This window comes from Ammospiza nelsoni, chromosome 17 (assembly GCF_027579445.1).
Source record: "Ammospiza nelsoni isolate bAmmNel1 chromosome 17, bAmmNel1.pri, whole genome shotgun sequence".
In the NCBI taxonomy this organism is placed as follows: domain Eukaryota; kingdom Metazoa; phylum Chordata; class Aves; order Passeriformes; family Passerellidae; genus Ammospiza; species Ammospiza nelsoni.
Genome location: NC_080649.1, coordinates 4073569 through 4089673, shown reverse-complemented (window position 1 = coordinate 4089673; position 16105 = coordinate 4073569). Strand labels below are relative to the sequence as shown.

Below are 16105 nucleotides of genomic sequence, written 5' to 3'. Positions count from 1 at the left end.
ATTTCCCTGGTTGGCATATTTGTTTAAACAACTTAAAGAGATTAAGTGAAAGAGACAAAGCAATGGAAAATGAATAAGGACATGGGTGCTCTTTCTGACCTTGAAACTCTGATGTTTTGTTCATGCTGACAGGAGATTTAGCTCTTGGACTTATCTAAAAGAAAGAGGACAAAAATCAGCACAAATGCAGAATATTTACCACACACTGTAAACCAGATATTTTCAGCACCTTTTTTCACTGTTATATTGTAATATACTTGCCCTCCTTTAAATAACAGGACCCAAAATTTAGAAGATATTTAGATTTCTAAATACAAAAGCAGTGAGCAACCTGGCTACTTTTGAATGCCTGGCCCAAATGCATTGCAATTTCCAGATTCTGCTGAAGAAAAAAAGAGACAAAAGGTGAAGTGGGTGCCTTGGGACTGGTTTCAGGCAGCTGTTAATACAACAGGCATCCTTTTGGAGTGTGCAATGTGAAAAATACAGCTCTATTGCCACAAGTAATAACGACAGTCAGAGCTCAGAAAGGTTATGAAGGGCAGGGAGAATTCAAGTGCAGATGAAAGGGAAGAGAACCTCAAAAGCCCAAATGTTAGATTTTTGTGGGGTTTTTTTACAGATCATGAATCCAGCATCAGATAATAGCCAGGTGAATGCAGCTAGTCGGGGAAAGCATGAACCTAACTCATGCTGCCCCCTTCCTGTTAGGGGTGAGGAAATTGCCATAATTTAATTCTAAATTAGATAGTTAATTTTGCTCTAGATTATGTCCATTTCTTTCTATCTTTCCTTCCAGCTGCTAAGAGCTTTTCCACCAACACTTTGTTTTTCACCTTCAGTGTGTGTTGGACCTCAGGCATTATGTCATTTTTTTTTCCCACTAATGTTAAGGAGGCAAAGAATCAATTTATTGACAACGCTCCAAGAATGTGAATGAACAGCAGAAGCAAGAAGAAAAGAGAAAATGGGGAGAAGGGACAGAAAAGAGTCTATGAAGCAAGATTAGATCTGCTCCTCAAGATGCAAATCACCACAGGGCAAAAACTATCAGACACAGCTCACTATCATACACAGATCTATTCTTATCTTTACAGAAGTTTCAGAGGCACAGCTACAACATGTGTTATGTCTGATAATTCCCAAGTCCCTGCTCTGTGTTATTCCAGCCTCGGATTCAGACCCACCTGGATCCCTTTTAGGTTCACTCTTCTCTTGAGACGAACTTGATCAGGCAAGAAGAATTTGTTGTCTTCTGGAGAGTCCTCAGAAGTGGAGGAGTCATCGGCTTCCTGACCATTGGCTTTTGGGCCAGAGCTCTCAAAGGCCTGGGAGATAACGGTGATGGGGAGATTCCGTGGCAAACTCTAAAGATCACAAGGGAACACTTTGTTTCTGAGACCAGTTTGGTACAACAAACTCATAACATTCCTTTAGAGAAATCTAATTAAAGCTATTGCAACTCCAGTGCTTCAGAAGCTCACATAGGCTGCAGACCTATCAATAATTTGGGCTGAGATTTGTGGGGATTTCTGTTCACAGACTGAATTCTATTCACTTACATTCCTAAAAATATTTGTAGCTTCTAGCCCAGTGTAGAAAATAATTATTTTTCTGCATTTTCCCCCTTCCATTTAAAGTCAAGCTGTGGAACGGCAGCCTTTGGGAAGCCATGTACATAACAGAAAACTTGAAAAACACTACAGTAAAGAATTCACAACACTGACATTTAGTAGATTACTTTTTTAACTTAATTAATGGAAAGAATTAGAAAAGTCCCCTCTCCCTTCCAGATCAAAATGTTTGTAAAACCAAGTCTTAACAAGTCTCTTCCTTATCACTCTCTACAACTTCCTGAAGGGTGGTTATAGTCAGGTGGGGTCTCTTTCACCAGGCAGCAACTGACAGAACCAGAGGACAGAGTTTCAAGCTGCACCAAGGATTGGATATTAGGAAAAAGTTTTTTACACAAGGGATGATAAAGTTCTGGAATGGTCTGCCTGGGGAGGTGGTGGAGTCACCATCCCTAGGTGTGTTTAAGAAAATACTGGATGTGGCACTGGGTGCCAGGGTTTAGCTGAGGTGTTAGGGCTGGGTTGGACTCAATGATCTTTAAGATCTCTCCCAACCTGGTCATTCTGTGAATTCTGTGAACAAAAGAGTCGCTGCCTCTCTTGCCCAGCTGTACCTGGTCGAGGAAGTTGCTGTCCTTGGAGAGGCGCCGCAGTTTGCACTCCAGGTTGACGATGCACGCTTCCTTGCGCACCACCTCGATCCGCAGCTCGTCGTTCCTCTCCTCCAGCTCCCGGATCTGCTTCCTGTACTTGTCCTTCTCAATCAGGCAGTGGGAGTACTGGGTCTGAGCCTCGTCACGCGAGCGGAATGCCTGCAGCAGGGCACGAAACCTCCTTGGCACCTGGGCAGCACATCCTGCTCCTGCTGCTTTTGTTTGGGAGGTGCTGGCAACGGGGACTTCAGAAGTGGTACCCAGTCACCCATTAACACAGCAATCAGGACCAGCATGTGCCACAGTAGCACCATTAAAAATTATGATGATGAGGGTGGTTCATTTACAGCTCCCTCTGGGTTGGTGGGAAAATGTCCCAGAGTGCAAATGGGGTGACTTGACAATGATGTAAAGCCTTACAGGAGCTGTTTTTAAGATCCTGGTCCTGTCTGCCAGATGCTACACTGTTGAAACAACCCAATATTACCCTGTGTTTAATTACCATAATGTAAATCCCAACAAGTAATTCTTTTAACTACTTATTTTATAATGGTATTTTGGGCCCCATTACCTACAATTCCCCAAAGTGACACAGAGCAGATAGAGGCTTTTGCTATTGATATTCCCCTACTTTAACTGTGAGATACCTGGTCCCGCTCCTTTTCCACCTCTTCCAGCTGTATCATCACAGTGTTCATGCGGTGCTTGTACATCTCACAGTCTTTTCCTAGTGTTGAGCACTTTAACTCCAAATCTTCTTTCTCCTCAAGATACTGGAAATGACAAACTGTTAGCCACCACTGCTCTCAGAGGCATTTTGGGCACCAGCCTGAGATATTCCATCTCTCTACTCTTCCATTCCTCACCTTGTCTCTCAAGTCCTCCACATGACGAATCTCCTCTTGGAGATTGAAGATCTTGTTGACCAGCTCATGGCGATCCTCCAGTGCCTCCTTACGGTCGTGTTCCAGGATATCCAAAATGGCTTTGTCTGAATCTGGCAAACCCCTCTTGTCAGCCTGAGGAAAGACATTTTTTAGAGCCAGGCCAGGGAAACAGAAAGTAGTTTTGCAGGGAGAGAAGTATCAGAGACAGTAACAAGCAAGAGGAATAGCAAATGAAGAAGGTACTGCAATGGGAAAGAAGGAGAAAAGATGGACATTTGTTCATATTTTAAAGCAGTGTCAGAAAAGATGAATAAAATCTGTCTTGCTGTCAGAATAGTCTGATGAAGGAACTGTTTTACTGGTCTATTGTACTGGCTATAATTTGATCCAGTTTGGATGCAGCCACAATTCTTCACTCCAAGCCCTGCATTCAAAACCCTTTTCTATTAATCAGTTCTCACTGAGCACAAAAATCACCCTTTTCCAAAGAGCAGGGCCTAAGAAAATATTCAGGAGAATTTTTAAGGCAGGCACAGGCTTTGCAAGGCTGTGCTCAGAGAATATTAAACATGCCTGGAGTACCTTGTACCACTGCTTCATTTTTTACACCATCCAGGAATAAAATTTCTTGTAGATTTAAAATGAACAAGATTACCAAAGCAGGTTCCAACACATAATTGCCATCCAAAATTAACCATAAATGGAAGATGAAAAAAGCATAAAATGCTAGCAAGGATTATGCATATTTATTTTTGAAATATCTACACTGAGTTGGAGATTTCAGGGACATTTAGGTTACCCAGTATTTCTAAGCATACCTAAGCATTTCTAAACCAAACTGCTTCAAGTTTATTTATACTTTCACTTAAGAGAATTTAAATCCTATTTTTAGCTATTTCGCTGTTTCTTTAAGTGCTGTAAGACCATTTCAATTAATATAAGAGACCTACATGAACCAGAACTCTCAGGATCTTCTATTCTACACTCTTTTTCAACTTTTGCATTGGATTTGTGTCAGAACTAAGAATTGTTAGGCACTGCTAGAGGCTACAGCCATTTCTGAAAGGCCTTCTGCTGATAATTTAAAATGCCACAAGCCTTTTCTAACAAAGTGCTAAGTAATCTCACATATATCCCAATATTTGGCTAAGTTGTTCACAGAGGAGTCCTAAATGTGTTGCACATCAATTGTTTTCCCTACCTGCCCAAACAAAGGTTGGTGAAGCTCCCTGTGCAGGTTACAGCAGGATTCTGCAGGACACCCTGGTGCTTAGTGACCCTCAAGTACAGGAACCTTTATCATCCTCTGCTTCATTAAAACCTTTTGTCAAAGATATGACAACAGCCTGACACAGGGTACCCAGAGCCACTGTCAGAAATTTCTGTGCTGGCTGTTTAACACAGATTTGTAGTGACAGGCTGGTACAATGTTCAGCAATTAAACACTGCACTCTTGGAAGAGCCAATTTCTCATGTACACTTGATTTTTTTAGAGGACTATTTTTGTAGAACTCCTCCTCATGCATGTGTCTGCACAGGGAGCACTCCAGGCAGCTGGAAGCTGTACAAGCAGCCTTCTGTCTGTCTGTCCAAACTTTACACTTCTGCTGGTTGCAGCTTTGCAGGCAGACGTTTCAGCCAACACCTCCTGCACTGTAACTGGAGAATGTGTGAGTTTGGATTTTAAAGGCAGCAATCTGTTTTTGTACCTGAATGATGGACTGTAACTCCTGGATTTTAGTCTTCATCATCTCATTTTCCCTCTCCAGCTCCAGAACCTGTTCCTTTTTGGGTCGGTTTTCAATATCATTTTTCAGCTTCAAGGACTGGTTCCTCTCCAGCTTGCACTCCTCTTCCACTTTGTTCAAGCGATGCTTCAGCTGGTCAATCTAGAGGGAACAGAGAAAAGGAGAAAGAGGAGAGGACATTTAGTGCTCTCAAAAAACATACAGGGGAAAATAGCTTAAACTGTGAATGCTAATGAGAGGTTGATAATTGGGTGCTGAAAATCCACAACTGAACTGGTGAAGTCTCAAGTACAAACCTGCTACTTGCCAGCTACAACTCATATGGGCTGGTTGTGAAATTTTAGAATACCTGGACTAAAAAAAAGTTGCATATTCTCAATCCTCCAATAAGTAAAGAGATATGAAACAGAATGAACACGTAAAAGGCTGACCACACATTGTGCTTTTTGCACATGGACTATTTGGATCAGGAAAAACAGGAGAAAATTCAGGATTATCTTTCTGAATAAATCCCCCACAGCTGCAGTGCTGCTGGATAACTGTGCCAAGATATTACTGAGCCTAAAAAAGCTAAAATTAAGGTTTTAGCAAGCAGTTATGTTTTACATTTTATTTTTATTTGAATTCTGTTCTGTTAATTCATTATCTGCCATTAATACACCTCACTGCAGTTGGCATTTCTGTATAGTGATGCCTTCAACCATCTAGATAAGCAAAGCAAATGAGAGCTTCATATCTTTCTGCTGTCAGAGAAGATCTCATTTTCCCAGATGCCACTGGCGCCCTCCATTGCTGCCCAGAGCATTTGTCTCACCTCCAGCTGCAGGTCCCGGCTCCTTATCACAGCCATGCTCTTCTCGTCACTCAGCTGGGCATATCTCATGGCCAGGTTGTAGTTCTCATCTTTCACCTTGACCAGCTCATCATTGTAGTTATTCCTCTCCTCCTTCATCTTGTTGTATCTCTCCTGGAAGGTCAGCAGCTCTATCTTGTTCAGCTTTAGCTGCTTTCTCTCATCCTCCAGCTGGCGGGACTTGGCCAGGAGCTCACAGCGCTGCACATCTTTTGTCTTCACCTGCTGCTGGAGCTTGATGATCTCATTCATTAGGAAATGGGTAAGGCCTTCATGTCCTTCCTCCACTGAAAATGTTTGAACAGCTTATCAATGTCTGGTAAAGTACCTTATTTAAGTTACTTTATTAATAAGGTAATAAGTAGGATCATCAGAATGATGTGAGAAACAAAAGGTCCAGAATATGTACAGAGGTACAGAATTTACACAAATTTACACACATCTGTATGTCTAACTGGGAACAGTACAAATATTACACAGCACACTGGTATCAGTATCACAATATGCACACATACAGCTTGTCTGGATAGAAGATGAAGCCTTTATATTTGTCTTACTGAGCCTGTGGAAATAGCAAAACATTTGTACAATGAATCTGTGCAAGTACAATTAATCTGGATGTTTCAAATGTGCTGCACATGTGTAAGTTATCAGTGTAATTTAGTCCACTGTTCCAATATAGCTTCTCTTGAGAATTCTGGTAATGCCCATCATTCCATTTGAAGCCCTTCAGCTTCACTCAGACAGCTGGGATGTCCCTTTGCTTTATACATTACCTACCACATTTTGCTTTGAAGGAGACTGAAAAGCATTCTACACCAAGATTAGCTTTTATTTCCACTTCTTGCCTGAAAAAACCAAGCCAGTCTTCCACAGAGTCCTTACTTCAACAAAATCCTTTGTGATTGATTCTACTCACCAACAATAGTGGAAAATCTCCGTGTAGGCTCTTTCCCTGTCACCAGTTTGTAGAGTTCAGGGTAGTAAAACTCCAGGCTCTCTAGGAACACCACGTAGCCCCTCTGGCCCTTGGTGTGGAGGATGTCCAGCAGCCGGCCTGGGTACAGACAGCAGAGAGGTGACACATCAGCCCCATGAGCAGCACGAGCAAATATCACATCCCTGGTGTTCCTAAGGTTCATCTCAGCAACGAGCTGTGAAAAATCCAGCTGATTAACTGAGTTCAGCTGAACTCATGAAGTAATGCCAGCAATTCTGTGTGTTTGTGCTGATGGTTATTCTGAGGGACTGTGGGCAAACTGGTCTCTGAAACAGAAATTTTAAAGGACAAGTTATTCAGTGCAGCCTTTACCAGGCAGGTATGGCAGATCTTCCAGTGACAAATCACAGAGTACTGCAAGACAGCTGAAAAGCTGCTCCTGGAATGGCACTGACTGCTACTTGTGTTAACTGAAATATTTGCCAAGGCTTTGATGGGAATTTGAACCACACAAGCTCCAGTCTGCACAGTTCTGGAAGGAGTCTTTGTTATCAAAATAGCAGCAGAATCCCCCAGTACTTTAAACCTCCTGTAAATAAAATAAAAGAGTTCCTATCTGTAACTTGATTCAGGCTCTCTCCAGACTTAGTAGAGCAAAGCTATTCAGACAGAGATGCAGATGGAGCCACTGACCAGATAATTACCTGCTCTGTTAATTTTGGAGGGCAGCATGAGTGAGTTGAGCACCTCATCCTCATCCTGCTCGTCGATGACTTTGCACTGCCGTAAGTAGGGGGTCAGTTTGGCTGGGTTGATGTAGCGGCTCAGCATGTGCCGGTTGCACTCCACGTTCTCCCACAAAGCCTCCTCCTCATCTTTCAGGGTTTCCAGGCAGTCATCCATCTCTGGTTCTGCTCCTGAACAAGGGACACAAGAGACAAATGAACTCCAAGAAGGACAGCTGCAATCCCAGTACTTTTTTGTGTTGCCGTGTCATAAGGGATAAGCTCAGAATCACTTCTGACTAATGCTGAATTTCCCAAGATTGAGGCTGTTTGAAGTGCAGCCTGTCCACAGCTCATCTGGGAAATGACAGTTCCCAGAAGTGCTATCTTGAGTCTGTGAACTACTGCTCCTTGCTCTCCAGTGATGAATCTGCACTCAGCCAACCCCACCAAGCTCTTTACAAGTCAGAGGACACCTCTGCTCCAGAGAGGCAATAGCAAAGGGCAAGAAGGAGATGAACCTGCAGGGCTCAGAGCAAAGACAAATACTGGCTGCAGGCAACGAAGGCTTTCATCCTCACCTCCTTTGCTCCTGCAAAGCTGTACTGATGTGAACCTGCACAGATGTGATGAGCCAGCACCTGTAAGTGGCTGCACACAAGAATAGTTAAGGCAGGTCTGTGTCTGCAGCTGTGGAGGCACTGAGGGCTGTGAGTGCAGGTACCTGGGAGCTCAGACCTTGCCTTTCCCTGCAGGAGGGGGCAGGTAACAGCACTGTGTCACTGCAGTCTGAAAATGTTCTTGACTCATGCAAATATCATCACATGGTTTCTGAGTGCTTGTGAAGCAATTTCCTGCCAGCTCCTAATTTGTACCCAGCTCATTAGAGAAGGTTACATGGCAGGCTACAGAGAGGCAAGAAAACTTGTACTGAAGTTAAAACGAAAGAGACTTTGTAAAAAAATTCTTTCCTTCTTTATTTTGTGATATTAACCTTTCAACTAGTACTATTTTTGCATTCTAGCTTTCATAGGACCTTGTGATCCAGGTGGCATGTGGAACATAAACTTTTATTTCAAGTTCAGAGACCCTGGTGGAAGAATATGCAGTTCTTGGATCATATGAGACAAGAGCTCTGCTTTATGAGGCTTTGCTGATAATCAGTAACTAAAGACCTCAAAAGCAGCATGCTGTTTTTCTCAGCTTCCAGCTTTAGGAACTGGGGAGCAGCCTGTGTTACACTGAGCATCCCTGAGCAAAAACAGCTCATGAACTGCATAGCCAAGGGGTATTAATTCCTCATTTTGAAAACTAAAGCCAAAAGTGCTAATCTGCTAAATAATGTGTTTGTCAGTGTTCTCACATAATGAAGTACAGAATATTCCTACAAAAACAATGCATGCTCTCTGCTTGATGCTTTTAAAAGCTTTCCCAATTTGTCAAAAATCCTAGTCAGGGTTTCAATATCTCAGTGAGAAAAATTTGGATGGTTTTTCACCATATGAACAACTTAAGGGAGTATTGGCAGGGGCTTTGTTTTTCTCCTGTACTCCAGCAGAATTTCCTTTGCAGTTTCACATCCTAGGAGCCACTTATTCCACATTTGCTTTGATGCTTGCATGGGGATTACACATTCTGGGGGAGACAGCAATCCCCAGAGGGCCAAGAACACCAGGGCAGTTCAATGGGATGCAGAATCATGAGGCAAGGCTGTAGCTAGGGGAAAAATCTCCCTGATCTTATGAACTGCACACTGGTTGGGTGAAATTCTCACTGAATGCCAGTATTTATGTGTGGTAAAAATGACACTGAAGCAACGAGCACAATAAAGGTAAAACAACAGAGAAAAATCTTTACAAAGCAGGTTGTAGTGGGAGGAATGCTAAAGGTGAAAGAGCTTCATCTGAAGTCCTCACACATTCTCATGAACCTTTGTCTCCACCATTATTCTGGAAGTAACTATTTCACTTCAAAGGTGAATTTAACAAACGCTACATAATTGGAGAAGCTGGACTTTGGGGAGTAGAAGGCAGTGAAGCAGAAGGTCACACAGAGCCTCAGTCAGCTCACAGCCACAGCATCCACTGCAGCTGAAAAAAGGAAAGTCACAGGCCCTTTAATTTCTGGGAGCGTACCAGGGAACTCAGGGATGGATCTCAGAGTGCAAAAGAAGCACTTGCCTGAATTTCATAAAATGCAAGATATCTTGTAATCTGCAGCGCTGAACCAGAAATTATTGCACACTGTCAGCAGTTCCCTCAGGACATTAGTAAGGGATTTCTCCACTAAATGATTCAAAGGAGAGTTCACTCATCAGCGTAATTCTCAACATGAACACTCTTTTTTTTTTTACCTGACATTAAAAAAAATCTTTATCAAATAGTCCCTTGTGTATGGGCATAATACATCCATACTGTTATTTTGGGGACATAATGTTTAATGGGAAAGTAATAAGTATATTGGATGTGTGGCTAAGAATTTTAAAAGGTTTCTGGTAGCAAGCTCCTGCTAAACACAGTCTATTATAATAACGTGGGAGAAATTACATGTAGTGGAGTGGCCCTTCATGTAGGAATGTCAGACTCTGTCTTTTGCTTCCTTCTTTGGAATTCCACCTTGGAAAAGCCCTGCAGAATCCCAGCTAAGCTCTGTCCTAGCAGCCTGTGCTGCCCACCAGGGATGTGTCCCAGGGCTCACTCCTCCTGTCTGCTCCTTCCTTGCCTTTGTTTGAGGCTTTGGCCAGGCTGCTCTGAGAGCACAACCCCCATGGAGCTGTTCCAGAGAAAATAGCAATGATCAGCTGATATTAGTGCAGAACCCCTCCTACTGAGCAAATAATTATTTGATTTAGTATTTAATATAGTGTTGAATAGGAAACAAAATGCTTGCCATTGGTTGAAATTTTGGTGTGCTGGTCAAAAACCCAGATGTAACAACTGAAGCTCAGTGGGACACTAATAAAGGTCTTGTATTACAGGCTTTAATTTTAGAAGTTTTTTAGCAGTACATGCATTTTCCAGGCATTTTATAGTCCTTGTTCCCTGCTTCTGCCCTTCCTCCCTATGATGATATTGCAGAAAAGTTGTTTTCATTTATAAAATTAAAAATGACAGATTTAAAATGTTTTCAAATGTGTAATCACTTATTTAATCTGATCTTTATTACCATTATCTAATTTGTGATTCCAGCACCTCTTGAGCTGTAAACTAACACATGCAGGAGTTGTGATATGTCATAGAAATACTGTGCCATCCATTACAAATCACAGGTGTGAATTCACAGACTTGGACTGACTTCAATAGACATTAAGCAAAAAAGAAATCAGAAATCACCACAGCAGTTAAAAAATTGCTCTCCTGCTGCTCCTTTCAGTAGTTAGTATACAAAATAGCTTTTAACTGCAAGAAAGCTTAATCCAGTCATAATCTCAGCTAGTTCCATATTTTTCAAAGGTCTCTGTAGATATAGACAAATAAAAGAGAGAATCCTTTTTTACATTAAAAGGAACACTCTGCTCCCCTGTCTCCTTTTCTCTCTCAGGGACTATCCTTCTGCTGGTTGTTAACATCGTTCTGGATGTTTGCTGGTTTTTCTGTGGTGTATTTTTCAGCTGAACAAATCACCTTGCAGTTAAAGCTGCTCTCTGTTCTCACTCAGACTCCACATTCTCATATGTCAGTGACACTCTCCACTGATCAAGGGAATAAAGCCTGCAGGCTTCATACCCAGGGGTTCTATAAAGTGCTCATCATCAGGTCACATCTAAAGCTTCATTTTTGGTTTTTGTGCTTTGTTTGATGATGGTGCAGAAATTAACCCTTCAGCTGTTTAATTATTTGCATCCCCGTGCTCTCAATTCCTGCCAGCCTGTCAATACTCAGGAACTGCCATGGAGCAAATGCAGCTTCCAGCTCAGGTTTCTGATTTCCTGATATTCCCTTTGTGAAATATGAAAAAAGGGTTTTCTCTTCATACTGAGAAGCAGAAAAAAGTTTATTTTGGAAAAGGTAATCTATTGTTATGTTTTGGATTTCTGTATTTGTCACAGATGTTTGCAGACTGGCAGTATTTAAAAAGAAACCACAGTACACAAAATGTTTTGCATATTATAAGTTAATAAGAACAGAATTTTATGTTAAATGCTCACTATGAAATAATTACATATAAATCATCATACTTTAAACCAAAAATAAAGATTAAAACAACACTCTAAAATGGTATATGTAATTATTCTCAGCATTTTGAGGGTGTTGTTGCACATTCTCTTTCCCTGCACATCTCCAGAGTCTGTGGGGCAATGTCTTTTCTCCCTGCAGTGTGTACAGCACCTCACATGACAAAGTGTAACAACTGGGTGATTTTCTCAAAAGCTGCTTGTGTGGATATGTGCAGATTTGCAATATCAGAGAACCACAAAACCACAAAGGGATTTAGAGCTATTTTTACTTTTAGAGGAAAGTCACAGTTTAAAGTGTGATAAGGAAATTATATTCCTTTGCTTAAGGACAGGAGAGCTCTGTGTGCCCTCCAGGCTTTCTGAAATGCTGAATACCAGCAGTTTCCAATTATGTTGGCTGCTCTCTGGATGTTCTGTGGTACTGAAAACCACTTTTAACAGGTTTAAACATTGATAAAGATGACTAAATTTGCTTACCTATCCCTGCAATATTTTTCAATATAGATGTCTAAATCCAGACTCCCAGAGAAAACAAGGCAATGTCTTCCTCTGCATTTAAGAATTTGCACTTTATATCCTTCCTTTCTCCCTCAGTGTCCCCACCTGAAAACAAGGCTGGCCATGGGTATGTTTGTAACTTGTTAATTAGTGACTGCAAAGCACAAGGAACCACTGAGATGGAAAGCCCTGAGAAAAATATTTATTATTAGTGCAGATTTATTACTTCAGACTCTGCAGACCTCAGAACACTTTCTGAAGCCAGCAGCTCTGCTGGCTGTATTTCTGGTTTGGGTCATAGTGAATCACATGAAAAGAACCATTCTGTGTATCTCAGAACCCCTTCTTTATACAAGAGATTCAACAATTTTACTTATTTCAACAAAATATAAAAGAAAAAAAATAGAATAAGAGATACCAAAGTAATAGAAGAGCAAGAAGCTTTAAACACAAAATAGGATTATTTTTGCACAAAAAATGTCTTATTCAATTCAATTGAGTCAATCTTCCCATTCCACACAGCCTACAAAAGAAACCCCAAACACCAGCAGGCTGCAGGGAGGCAAAGCTAGATCTTCCGTAGCTAACATGAGTAGTACTCCCATTTTCTGAACAGAAGAGAGGGAGAAGGAAGAAAAGCAAACCAAACTCCCTAACTGGTTCAGAAAGCTCTGGAAGCATCTTCATCTGGCTTCAGAAGAGAGAAAGAAAATTCTCTTCATTTTTGTAACTATAAGCTCAAAACCCAAGTAAGACAAAAAGAAATTAAGAATTCTATCATGTTACTCCCCCCCCTTCTGTACTTCAGTACTTCTGTACTGTGATTCAGTACTTGTCCCTTCTGAAAAACAAGAAACCCAAACAAACCAAGCAGTTGAATAAATCAGAGATTTATGTCTAATCACTATTCCTGTCCTAACAGAAGGGGGTCAGAAGAATTAATACTCTTGGAACTCTCTTTAATTATCACTTTCTGTCTTTATTTACTTTCCTAAGAACAGATCCATATAAATTCCCATCTCAGAAAAAAGAGGGGTAACTCATACATAAAGCACAGATCAATTATTGGTGTTGTCAGTCAGGACACCCAACAGTTTGCTTAGAACCACCTAAACCTGAAAACACTGTGTGCAACAGACAGACAAATCTTCAGTGCTGCAGGATAACATTGCCCAAGAGCTGAACAACGACTGAATTGAATTCCACACTTAATGCAGTGAGCTTTTGTGTGCTCTGAAATTGCAAATGAAATTCTATACAATTGCTATTGCTTTCTGGAGGAAAACACTATTTACACATTAAGAACATTGTTTTGCCCAATGCAATATTGTTGCAAAGAGCCCAGTCAGTGCAGCAATGCTCCTTAGGATCCTGTAATGATTTCTGTTTCAGAAAAGGCTGAGATTGGAGCTTTCCCATCTCGCACCCCACCTGCTGGCCGAATCTGCTCTACCTCTTCCTCAAGTCTGGCAGCTTCAGAGCCCCTGAGAGCTCCCATCATCTGATCTCACAGGAAGGAAATGACTCATTGTGCTCAATGGCCAACTGAGAGCAGGTTGTGCTGCCTCCAACATGCAACAGGCAGCATCCAATCAGCTTTGGTTGTAGCACACACATTATTGATCATAAACAAAGACAATGGAAAAATCCTCCTCTGCAAATAGCTGAAACCATGTTTTGACAACTGTCAGATCTCTGTGTGTCACTATTTCCTACAAACAATTAACCTGCTTCCAGCTCTGGCAATAACACACTGTTTAAACACTACTGAGAGAGGAGCAAATTTTGGGGGTGGATTCATCTCACCATTTTGAATTAGGTATGAATTTAGAATCCAGTTCTTCTTTAGTGGGAAATGCTCTATTCAAAACTCTTCATTCCACCATTTTATACTTCCACCTTGGAATGCTCTCCAGAGACTGGTTTCCAGCCACCCCAGATCACTTGGGTTCCCTCTGAGGTCCATGGAGATAGATTTGTCCACCTGATGCGAATATCTACACTGGTGATTAGATGGGTATTATTCTGTTTTCACATATTGCTTGAGAATTTGATACCCAGGTTTCAGAAACTGTCATACTGCCATTATTGAATGCTAATATGTGTGAAAGTAAATGAGAAATGATATGAACAATGAGAGATGCAGGGGGAAAAAGTGAAGAGGGGAGAGAAAGATGAGAATTGAGGGTGAAAAACGGTGAGGTTAGGGGAAAAGGAAATGTTTAATACGGAACAGGAAAGCAAAAAGAAAGTTAGAGAAAGAGGAACTCAACAGAATGAAAGTGAGGAACAAAAGTGAGACAGAAATAAGAATAGGAAAGGCCTTACTAAAGGCAAAGGCAAGGAATGTGGGAATAAATAGGGAAGGACCTGCCACAGATCCTGAAACATAACGAATCAGTGTTACTTCTGAGCATGCAAATCAAGATAATGGCAGAGTAATTAAAAGAAATAATTTACCACAAGACTTCAGTGCATCTATTTTAAAGGATTTGCAAAGTAGCAGTGGAGAGCTGAGTGCCTGACATTTAATAAATGCTTTAATCTGCACATGCTCTGTCCTGTTCCGCATGGTGATGAGGAGGGCAGCAGAAATCGCTGTGCTAACGTGGTACAAATATGTTTATATAGCTGTCCTTCTGTTCTGGAGCAGCAGCTACTGACACAAGCATTTCCTTTCAACTAATGTGTGCTAAAAGCCAAGATCTAAGAAAGAAGCTGCCGAGGCTCATGAGAATGCTGGTCCAACAAAGCCTCAGAAGTCATTACTAGGTCCCAGGTTAATTTTTCCCTTAGACTGACTCACTTTGTTTTTACAATTAATTATGAGATTCTTGCCAGCACAGGAGGAGGTGGAAGGCACAGCTGGGGGCAAGTCCTGTGTGTTTAGGAGGAGCCTTGGATTAAAAATTCAAGTTGCTCAAAGATGCAAATGGTTTGATGACAGTAGGTTAGGTCCCAGTAAATGTGTGTTTGAATTACAAAAGCCAGCACATTCCTTGGTGCAGAGAGCCAGTGTTTGTGAGGACCCTGCACAGGCTGAGCTACACAGAAACCTGCTAAGGACAAAGGTTCATTAACTGGTACATATGAAACTCGAACAACCCTGGCACAGACAGCATGATTCTTATCAGTGCTGTTAACATTTCTCTTCTATTAATACAAGTCACATCAGGAAGGGAAAAAGAGTTGTAGCTCTGCCAAACAAAACTCCTACTCAGTCTGTTTCTTGAAAAAAATTGTCACTTTCTACAAACTCTTACATTACAGAAGTTTAAAAAAATAACAGAGAGAAGAACACTTTCCATCTAGTCAGATAATGACCCTCTGTAGGTGATACTCTCATCTCCAGGCAGCTAAAGGATAACACAGAATCCATTCAAGGAGAGGACTGCACTCACTTGAACCTTCTCCAAATTCGGAAACAAGTGACAGTAAATGTGTAGGACATTCTTAAAACAGAAAAGGTCACACTCCATTCTTGAATACTGTCAGATAATCTCACTGTAATTCACCATGGCCCAGGAAAGTTTGAAAATACTATTTCATATAGCAGGCTATATAACGTGGTAGGAAAATAAGGCATAAACCTATATGGAGAATCACAGAATCATGGAATCTTCTGAGTTGGAAGGGACTCACAAGGGTCAGCCAGTCCAGTTCCTGGCCCTGCACAGACACCCCAATAATCCCACTCTGTGCACCCCTGGGAACAATGTCCAAAGCTCCTGGAGCTCTGGCAGGCTTGGGGCCATGACCATTCCCTGGGGAGTCTGCTCAGTGCCTGACCAACACCTGGGCAAAAAACTTTTTCCTGATATCCAACCTAAACCTCCCCTGACACAGCTCCAGCAGTTACAGAATCCCACAGCTAGTAAAAACACACAAAATATAAAGAAAGAATAAATAAGAAGCAAACTCTGATAATCCTCCTTTTAAGATCAACCTTGACAAACTGCTCTAAACACATGAAAAACAACCCCCATGCAAACTGTTTACTGTTTCACAAGAGCAGCATGCACTGATTGTCATGAGAATATTATTTAATTA

General features: G+C 41.4%; 1 protein-coding gene across 1 annotated transcript in view; it reads right to left on the bottom strand.

The window, feature by feature from the left end:
• Nucleotides 1-16105, bottom strand: part of CARD11 (caspase recruitment domain family member 11) — a 44685-nt gene that overhangs the window by 16483 nt on the left and 12097 nt on the right. The window contains exons 2-10 of the mRNA XM_059484289.1: nucleotides 7360-7572; nucleotides 6635-6772; nucleotides 5677-6002; nucleotides 4824-5003; nucleotides 3094-3246; nucleotides 2875-3000; nucleotides 2189-2386; nucleotides 1188-1367; nucleotides 100-154 (exon numbers count right to left, since the gene is read on the bottom strand). Of these exons, the coding sequence (XP_059340272.1) occupies nucleotides 100-154; nucleotides 1188-1367; nucleotides 2189-2386; nucleotides 2875-3000; nucleotides 3094-3246; nucleotides 4824-5003; nucleotides 5677-6002; nucleotides 6635-6772; nucleotides 7360-7572 (1569 nt within the window). The remainder of the gene's footprint in view (nucleotides 1-99; nucleotides 155-1187; nucleotides 1368-2188; nucleotides 2387-2874; nucleotides 3001-3093; nucleotides 3247-4823; nucleotides 5004-5676; nucleotides 6003-6634; nucleotides 6773-7359; nucleotides 7573-16105) is intronic.